General features: G+C 37.6%; 1 protein-coding gene across 2 annotated transcripts in view; it reads right to left on the reverse strand.

Moving 5' to 3' along the window:
- The window catches only part of KLHDC10 (kelch domain containing 10), a 62,986-nt gene that overhangs the window by 12,927 nt on the left and 39,553 nt on the right, over positions 1 to 10,506 (reverse strand). For both annotated transcript variants that reach the window (XM_059396406.1, XM_059396405.1), the window contains 2 exons: positions 2,852 to 3,073; positions 1,479 to 1,633 (listed from right to left, as the gene is read on the reverse strand). In XM_059396406.1, the coding sequence (XP_059252389.1) occupies positions 1,479 to 1,633; positions 2,852 to 3,073 (377 nt within the window). The remainder of the gene's footprint in view (positions 1 to 1,478; positions 1,634 to 2,851; positions 3,074 to 10,506) is intronic.

Here is a 10,506-nt window from a genome sequence, read left to right on the forward strand (position 1 = left end):
GAGGGTATGTGCTTTGGTGAGTGCTGTGAAGTGTGTAAACCTGGTGATTCACAGACCTGTACCCCTGGGGATAAAAATATAGGATTATAAAAAATAAAAAAATTAAAAAAAAAAATAAGGCACCAGAACCCCTTAAGTAAAATGTCTAAAGTTGGTAGTCCTAAAAATGTCACATTTTCTACCAGACTCCCGTCAGCATAAATTCCGCTTTTGTTATGGTCATTTCTCAGAGTTTTAATGCCTCCTCCAGTGGAATAGAGCTATCCAGTATGTACGTCTACACATAGCTTAGGAGGTATTTATTATCAGTACTAATGTTGGCCAGTTGAAAAAGAAGCTAAAGATGCTTTTAAGTTTAGCCCATTACTCTCCAAGGGTTGCCGACGTTGGAGGGTTGCTCCCTATCTTTTTGGATAGAACTTTTCAGACCTTTTGAAGCACTGGAATTAACTAGAAACTAATGTCCACATAACCTGTGTTTCAGCTCAGACTAGCCTGTATTAAGTCCTTTCCAAGTGCAGATATTATCTACTCTACTACTTAGGTCAGAAAGCTCTCCAAAGAATCATATCATTTTAGAGATGATGACCATATGTAGAGCCCAAACTCATTGGGGGTGGGAGTGGAGGCAGAGTGCATCCTGACATTTAAAATACTTCTGTAGAGGGGCGCCCAGGTGGCTCAGTCAGTTAAGCGGCTGCCTTTGGATCAGATCATGATCCTAGGGTCCTGGGATCAAATCCCAAATTGTGCTCCCTGCTCAGCAGGGAGTCTGCTTCTCTCTCTGCCCCTCTCCCTGCTCATGCTTTCTCCGTCTCTCTCTCTCTCAAATAAATAAATAAAAATCTTAAAAAAAAAAATACTTCTGTATAGATCTAGGTCATGATCCCAAATTGGATTAGAAATAAAGAGTGAGGAAAAAAAGGAAAGGAGGTAATAACAACCAGATTTGCAATTATGACTTCACATCAGAACTGAAAAATCAGTGGGTGCCTGGGTGGCTCAGTCAGTTGAACGCTTGATTCTTGATTTCAACTCAGGCCATGATCTCAGGGTCTTGAGATCAAGCCCGGTGTGGTGTTGCATTCAGTGGGGAATCTGCTGGAGGATTCTCTCTCTCCCTCTGCCCTCCCCCCACTCATGTGTGTTCTCTCTCTCTTTCAAATAAATAAATAAAGGAAAACAAAAAACCTAGGGACATGGGTGGCTCAGCCAGTCATGGGATCCTGGGATCGAGCCCCTTGCTGGGGAGACTGCTTCTCCCTCTGTCTCTTCCCCTCCCCAAAGACTCATACTCTCTCTCATCTCTCAAATAAATAAATAAAATCTTCTTGAAAAAATGAACTGAAAAATCAAATATTAAACAGTGAATTCATTCTCTGTTTAAAAAAAAAGTAGTAACAAATATTCTGACATTGTCCTTAGAACTAGAAAGATCTGCACTAATACATCCACCACGATTGGCCACAGATTGGTACCTGTCCGTATATACGGCTGGGTTTCTTCCCCCGACAGCTGAGTAAAGCCCATCTCTTATACTTCACGTTACACACATGGACGTCATTGCCATTGCTCTCACCGAACGGGATGCCTGTACCTCCAAACACCAACAGGTTGTTTCCATGCAGCACAACTGGGGAAGGAGACGCACATGTCCATTATGTACTGGCTACCTGCGGTATGTTCCCACGTAAACCCAGAATAAGAGAGACTAAAAAAATGTCTGCTTTAATGCTCTCTCAGAAGGTAACTCAAACCACTGACATCTAACTACTATAAAGTTCTGCAGGAAAAGGCTAACTTCAAACTGTACGGACTAAACCATAAGGCCAGCTTGTTGTTAGGTATGTGACACGTGTATTCAGTACGTGTTTGTGGAGTTCCTGAAATACTGTGTCTAACACTACTAGAGGACATGAACTATGGCACAGCACTGTCACTGAAGACAGTTCAAGTATGCAGCAAAGCAGAGAAAATGAAGTATCATCTTTGCCTCAGCAAAGACCCAGCAGGACTCTGGATGAAGGGATAAAAGGATCATTCTGGTTTTGCCAGGGGAATGAATGATCTCTACATTTTAAATTATGCTTCTGTCACCTTAATCCTTCACCAGATAAAAAGAAACACCAATATCCTGCTGGTAACTTTGGTGTTCTATTTCTTCTGTTTCTGCCACCACATGCACACACGCACGCGCACACACACACATGCACACACATTCTTTCTCTAACGACAAGTACCCCCCAAATTGTGCTACTATTTTACCTCAATGGCATTTTGAGAAATCAATTGTTCAGCTGATATAGTTTGAGAGCCAGCATGGCTCTGGAGCTGCAAGAGCCAGGTTTCAATTCTTGTATGATCTCAGTTAAAGTCCCTTAAGGCCCCTCTAACATCCTGTTTTCCATTTGTACAACGGCAATAACTCTACAGTGCATCACAGAAATGCTGTGAGGTAAACGGATACTACGTGTGGAGTACTTTGCTCAGAAGCTATTATCGTCATTATAAACCCCCTCTGTTGAGCCTCTACTATATTTTACTTAGCCTGTATCTGCTACTTTCTATTAAACCCTCTGAAATATTACTAATCCCATTTTACAAGTAAAGACCTTGAACCTACGAATCATCAAGCAAGGAAACGGTATACAGCTAGATTCAAACTCAGGACTAGCCTCCCACGTGATTTTGAACCACCATGCTGCATTCTTACCACAGTAGCAAGTCTATCCCTTAATAGGGTTTAATCATATGACAGTATTATTACAAATTATTAACAAGAACCATGTGACACTGACCTGTCCTCACAGACATTTCATAAAGTCAAAAGTTCAGAACTGCTTGCACTCACGTGACATAGATGCCAATTCCCGGGGCATGTAGCCATCTGTGCCCATCTGGTGCCATACTCCTGTAGCAAAATGATACCTCCAAAGCTCCCTGAAGAGAGGATAGTCTTCATTATCTGGCCCTCCAGATTCATCATAATCTGGGTTATAACCTCCAAACACATAGAGGTTGGTATTATCTGCCACACAACGATGTCCACTTCGTGCTGGTGGAGGTCTGTGGCCTAGGAGAGAATAAGACGGTTTTCCACAGATGGCCAAGCAGATTAAAAGCACAAACAAATTTGGTCACAATCATTTTAGCTTTAAGAGGGAATCAGGGAAAATTTATAACATTGATTTACTTTTTATATGCTTAGGTTATTTTTTACATTCACACATGACTACTTAAGTTTTTAAGGAGCTAGTCTCCATTTCTATTTCATACAACTAACTTTCAGATTTTGGTCACTGTGAAAAGTTTTTTTTTTTTTTTCCAAGGGAGGTAAAATAGCATTATAAACTCAAAAAAATGGTTGACAACTTGAAATTTTCAAGAAGGAGGAGGGGTTTAATAAGCAAAAAGCTAACAGGACAAATTTTCTTATTTCCTTAGAGGAGAACAAAAACACAGGCCAACTAAATTAAACTGAAAATATTAAAGAACTACATAAATATAATCACAAATGTGAATGAGTCATGTATAAATAAAAATACACACACATAAAACCTATGATTTGTCCACACTATATAATTATACACTTAAAAAGAAAACTGGCTTTCAAAGAGTTATAGAAAGATTTAGAATTAAATACCACTCCAGACAGTATGGCAGTTAACAAAAAATATCCTTATAGTTATCTCAAAGAGCATCTTTCAACCTACTGAGAGCTTTACTAAGAAAAGCTATTTCTACAGTTTATATTTGAAAGCTATCTGAAGTTTAAATTGCATCAACTAGTTCACTAAAAACTACTTCGAGATTAGAGTAAAAAAATCCTAAATTTTTATATTATTTCTATTATCCTTACAATTTTTTATACCAGTCTACACAAACCCTTACATAGCTGCAGAACCAAAGATGCTTAAATCCATACTGGATGGAATAAAAAGCCACAATAGTTGTCAGTCACCCTAAAGACTTACCTACTTTCCTATACTAGGAACAGATATTAGTATAATGTTAATTAATATTTAGGATGATGCTGGACACCTAACGAACATGTTATATTAAAAAAAAACACTTATTACCAACCTAACATAGATAGGCCTTATGTATTTTGTTAATCAAAATCTCACTTCCTGGGGTATAAATTCAAATAAGAACAGAAAAGAAGTTGCACCTATCTAGAGAAACTAAAAAACAAATAAACCACGAATCAATCACTGAATCCCTCAACTCTGACCTGTCAGTCCTGAGAATCTTTGATGACTCCTTCCTGCTCAAGTACAGTTTTCAACCCACAATTTAGAGCCTTTCACAACATAACTTTGGCCTTATAGCTCACACTTCTGCCTAAGTTTGTCTCTCTGCTTATAAAGCCAAGTCCTTCCCTTAGCCCTTGGCCTGGTCTCCTACCCTTCAATGCTTACTTGTGGAAATGCCTCCAAATCCAGCCCTTACAGCTTTCTCATCATTAAACCCTAGGGCCCTTAAAGTTCAATACCCTGCGATTCAAATAATAGGATATACACACACAGCAAGATTATTATACTGTATCTATGTAAATACATGAATATATTAGACAAACTATAATCATTTAGAAAATTTACTCATAAGCTGTGATTTACCTCAACTGAAGAACGAAATTTCTCTTTCTAGGAATCTCAAAACACAGAAAGTGTGGTGTGGAAGAAAAAGCAAAAGCTCCTACAAATGTCTAGATTTGAATCCAGGTTTCTAACTGCTACCTTGAGCAAGTCACTGACCCTCACTGTATCTCAGCTTCCTCGTCTGTATAAGGGGATATTAATTAAGCCTGTACCTCACAGATTTTTCAGATTTCTATTAAAATGCTTATTGGCTTATATATTAATCTTTCCAAGTGTGTGAACTATTTGAAGAAAGAGGAATGTACTTGCATTGACCTTTCTAGTACCAAGCCCAAGGCACACAAAAAACACTAAACAAAAATTTATAAATTTTTCTCTACTCATTTTGTGAACATTTGTTTTTCTTCTCCAAAGCTCCTCAAAGGCAAAGATCATGTATAACAATTGTCCTGTATTACCCATAACACCTGAAACCAGTGGAGCGATATAAAAGACACTAGGAGACAGGGCACCTGGGTGGCTCAGTTGGTTAAGCAACTGCCTTCAGCTCAGGTCATGATCCCGGAGTCCCAGGATGGAGTCCCAGGATGGAGTCCCGCATCAGCCTCCCAGCGCCAAGGGGAGTCTGCTTCTCCCTCTGATCTTCTCCCCTCTCGTGCTCTCTCTCACTCCCTCTCTCAAATAAAAATAAATAAAATCTTAAAAAAAGAAAAAAGACACTAGGAGTTTCATGATTCTAGTTTCAGGTTAAAGTAAACAGTGACAGGGATGATAAAAATAGTGTATAGCTCCCAATGGACTTTGGTATCATTATACTTCAGAGATATACGATTTCAGGGGCAGGGGCTGGATTATGCAATGGTCTTCTCAAAACAGAAATGCTTCTAAAAGTTAGTGAGACATATTTAAAGAAAAAACAAAACAGAGTTGTTGTGGTCAACAGATGGGAACTTTGAGAATCTATATAACGTCATATGCTTTACTCCCTGAAGTCAACAGATACTTTTCTAAAACTGCTTTTGGACAAATATTTGAAAAGACATACACTATATTCTAGGATTTTCTCTCTATAATTTTCCACTATGAGTTACTTGACAACTATTTTTGTGACAAATGTAACTCAAATGGATTAAAGGTTGAGGAGTTAGTGAAAAGATGGTCTCATATTTATTCACTCATTCATTCATTCATTAAGTCAAAAATATTACTGGATACTTGCTTTGTACCAAGTACTGCCTAAGGTGCTGGGGATACAGTGATAGGACCACTGTCATTTCTGTCCTCTAGAGCTTAAAGTCTAGTCCTGCACTTTCAATGCAGTAGCCACTAACCGTGTATTAATGCTGAGCACTTGAAATGAGGATGGTCCAGAATGAGATATGATTTCAATGTAAAATACCCACTGGATTTCAAAGACTTCGTATCCAAAAATGAATACAGAATTACTAATTTTTGTATTGAATGTATGTTGAAATGTATTTTTGATGTCCTGAGTTAAATAGAAGTATTAAAATTAATGCCACCTTTTACTTTTTTAATGTGACTACTGGAAATTTTTCCATTTGTGGCTCACATAACATTTCTATTGAACAGGGCTGGTCTGACTCAATTGCTGGCTTTTGTAATTCCATTATCTATGCAAATTAAACTGCTGGGTAAAAAGAATCTGATCAATGTTTGATAAATATTAAACATGCTGTCAAGAAGTCTGATAGCTGGGAGTAAAAGGTAACTCTTCTTTCTCTTCAGTCAGTAACTAGAGATTTCTTTGTACATATTTATAGCCCAAGAGTGACTAACATATCAGAAAGTCAAATTTTACTTTGAATAAATCAGGGGAATTTGTCAGGGCTAATGCCAGGGAGACTAAGCACTTATTTTCATTGTGTGGGATATAGCACAGGTTCATCAGCCTTGACCAAAATAAAATTGGGTTTTAGATTGTTAAATAGTTCTCTGAATCCTCCCCCAAACTCACCATGTGCAAATCCCACTTTCCTAAAAATGACTTGCTACTAATGAAATTACCCTTTGAATTAGGTTACCTAATTCAGAAACTTCCACTAGAAAATGTAAAAAACTCAAGCGTAAAAAAGTCAAAAATTAAAACTGAACTAGTATGCAGAGGTGACTCCCAATATCCACAAGGCAACATCCAGCTAAGGGAATGTGTATCTGTGATGTCTGAACCATCTTCTCTTCCGTGGGCTCACCTCGTCACAAACACTTGCTCTTTAACCCGGGCAGAAGCAAGAGCTCATGGTAACCAGGGAAATGGGCTTTAGTTTCTACTCCAGCCCACAGGAAAAGAGAAGCTAGCTGCCCAACATTAAGGTGACAGATGATTAGCCGGATTAGTCAATGTTTTCGCCATTACAGTATTTTAACAAAGCTTCCTTTACATACGTTCACATGCAAATGTCTGAGTACTTCTGCGTCAAAGGAATATATGCTTTAAAGTGTTACAGATGCAATGTGAAAGAGCCATATTGCTCTCCAAAGAGACTGGAACAATTATACTCCCAAATGATTTCTGGAAGTACTTATTTCTTCACACTCTCTTTAACCTCTCTCCTGTGTGCCCATTGAAAGGGTACAAATGAGGGTCAGCTATCTGTATTTCCCTGATTTTTTACTAGTGCACATGTTAACCAGCCCATTTCTAGTTTTTCTGTGGGGAGCTGCCTGATCATACCCCTTGCTTTTCTATCTACCTAGTTGTTATCTTACAGATTTGTAGAAATTATTTATTTATAATATTTCTTTCATCCAACCTGCTACTTGTCTTAATTTTATCTTTTAATGTATGGAAGTTTTTGTGTTACTGAATCTCTCAATCTTTTAATAAAGGTACCTTTGCAAAAAAAAAAAAAGAAAAGAAAAAAGACTGCTTTATATTTCATTTATCTCTGAATCATAAAATTATAAAAATATTTTCATTTAGTTCTAGTAATTTTACAGGTTTTTTTTTAATACTCAGAAACGGAATATATCCAGAATTTGTTTTTGTGGACTCTATGAGGTAGGACTCTAATTTTCCTCCCGAAATGTATAGGCTTTTGCCATCAAACCACTTCTGGAAAGCCATCTCTTCTATACTGAGTTGAAATGCCAACTTTATCACACACTAAATTGACATGCTCTAGAGTAGAATTAGGAAAATCCCAATATCCAGGTCTAATCACAAACTTGGACACAAAATCTATTACTTTTTAAGAATGCACACAACTGGGGCACCTGGGTGGCACAGTCGATTAAGCATCCAACCCTTGATTTTGGCTCAGGTCCTGATCTTAGGGTTTTGAGATCGAGCCCCATGACCGGCTCCACGTTCAGCACAGAATCTGCTTGGATATCTCCCTCTCGCTTTGTCTCTCAAATAAATAAATAAATCTTACAAAAAAAAAAAAAAGAGAGAGAGAGAGAGTGCACACAATCAATATAAAGCAAAATCACAGAAAATTAATGGAAAAGCTTGCAAGTAAAATAGCATATAACATTTATTGCATAGTAAATTTATTACTTACAAGATGTAGCCACCTCTAAATATTAATTTGTGGGGAGGCCATTAAAAAAAAATAAAAACCTTTACTGCTGAAAATATTAGCTAGTTATAAATATCAAATAGCCTAAAGGATAGATTCAGTTTCGTTTAACTGGTCACTTTTTTCCAAATATAAAGCTTTCCATTACCTCGACCAGAGAAGACAGGTCTTCTATTTTACATCTGGAAAACTGGACTGGAAAGCCAAAGAGGAATGAGCCAGCTGGCTCATGCCCCTGACCAGCAAGCAGACCTTTTTACTACTCCCAGAGTCCAAGCTGTTCAGGCAAAAGCAATCTATTCATACCAGCAAGCATTATTACATAGTTATATATGCATTTCCTACCAGAGGAACTCCGTACCCTATATGAGATGCATATGTAAAGATCTGGCTTCTCAGGGCAGATAATCTTAGTGTAGAAGATAGCAGCAATCAAATAAATCTGCTTTGACAGACTCTGGTGTTATGATGAGTTCAAGTACTGAGCACAGCATACTTGAGGTAGTTGTTACACTGTACCTAGTTATATATCATCATTGGCTTCTGGACTCTATTCAGTTCCACCAGCTCTGCTAATTATCAACTCCTATACCATTATCACAGTTTTAATTATGATAGCTTTGAAGTATCTTCTCAATATCCAGTAGAACAAATTCCCCTTTCTGTTACTTTTTCAAAGAACTTCTGGGCTGTTTTTCTCCATCTATACTTGCAATCAATTTTGGAGTCAGTTTGTTCAAAACAAAACAAAACAAAACAAAACAGAACAAAAAACCCCCCATAAATGTAAGAAGTCCCTTGAAGGATGCCAGGGTGGCTCAGTTCATGATCCCAGGATCCTGGGATCCAGTCCCACATGGGGCTCCCTGCTCAGCAGGGAGTCTGCTTCTCCCTCTGCCTGCCACTCCCCTGCTTGTGCTCGCTTGCTCACTTGCTCTCTCTCTGACAGATAAATGAAATCTTAAAAAAAAAAGAAAAAAAATCCCTTGATATAAGACATCATCTTATCCAGGTGATCAAAATTAATGTCATCATAACAGGAAAAATCAACACCATCTGCAAGGGACGTGAACACAGTATTACTTCAGGGTGGGGACTGTGGGGTTGCCCAGTCAGCTAAGCATCCGACTCTTTGATTTTTGGCTCAGGTCATGATCTCAGGGTTGTGAGATCGAGCCCTGGATGGGGATCCATGCTGGCCGTGGAGCCTGCTTAAGATTCCTGCTCTCCTTCTCTCTCTGCCCCTCCTTGCTTGCACTTCCTCTAAAAAAGAAAAAAAGACTTCAGCATTCCTACCAAAAATGCATAAGCTGAATGTAATCATGAAAAAAACACAAGATAAACACAAACAAAGTGATATGCCACAGTATAACTAGTCTATAATGTTGAAAAATATCAATGTCAAAGCTAAAGATCTATGAAAACTGAATGCAACACATGATTTGGCATTTTCTTTTACTACAAAGGACATCACTGGAATAACTGGCAAAATCTAAAGGTAAGGTCTGTAAATCAGACACTGGTGTTAATTTTATCCATTCCTTCTAGTGTTAATAGTGGTAATTTCCTATTTTGGATACTTGTTCTGCAGTCAAAGAGAATATTTGTTTTCCAGGAACACTAAAGTATTTAGGAGTAACAGGGTATCATGTCTATAGCTTACCCTCAAACGGCTCAAACAAAAGCAATATACATGTGTATACATATACATGTGTCATATATGCATAGAAAGAGGGGGTAAAAAGGGAGAGGAGAGGAGAGGGAAGAAAAGAGAGGGAACCGGATCAAGCAAATGTGATCAAATGTTAACATTTGGAGAATCTGGGCAAATGGTAGAGAATTTTTTTACCAGTCTTGTTGCTTCTCTGTTGAGTCATGAAGGAACCTAGTTTCTAGCCATTTATCCTCATCTTTTTTAATAACCATCAGTATAGATTGTTTTCTTGTTTTTTAATTTTTAAGTACTTTATAATTTTCCATACAATGGTGAATGCTTATCTCTTTTGTTCTATTTTTTAATTGTTGTTGTTAATATATACAGAAATAATTTATCTTTGCAAGTTCAAATTTTATCCAGTCAACTGTCTGAATTCTGGTATTAGTTATCATTAATTATCTCAGATTTTACAGTAGACAATCATGTACATGTTATTAATGACAACTTTCAGCTCTTTCTTTCCAATACATGTACTTTTATGTTTTTCTTTGTCTTCTATGGTATTATTGCACTTTCTCTAAAAGTGCAATAACCTCTAGAACAAGGTTGAAGAGTGGAGATGATAGTGGGCATTTTGTCTCTCTTTTTTTTTTAAATTAAAAGATTTTATTTATTTATTTGACAGAGATAGATCACAAGTAGG

The sequence above is a fragment of the Mustela nigripes genome, chromosome 4, assembly GCF_022355385.1.
Source record: "Mustela nigripes isolate SB6536 chromosome 4, MUSNIG.SB6536, whole genome shotgun sequence".
NCBI classification, from domain to species: Eukaryota; Metazoa; Chordata; class Mammalia; order Carnivora; family Mustelidae; genus Mustela; species Mustela nigripes.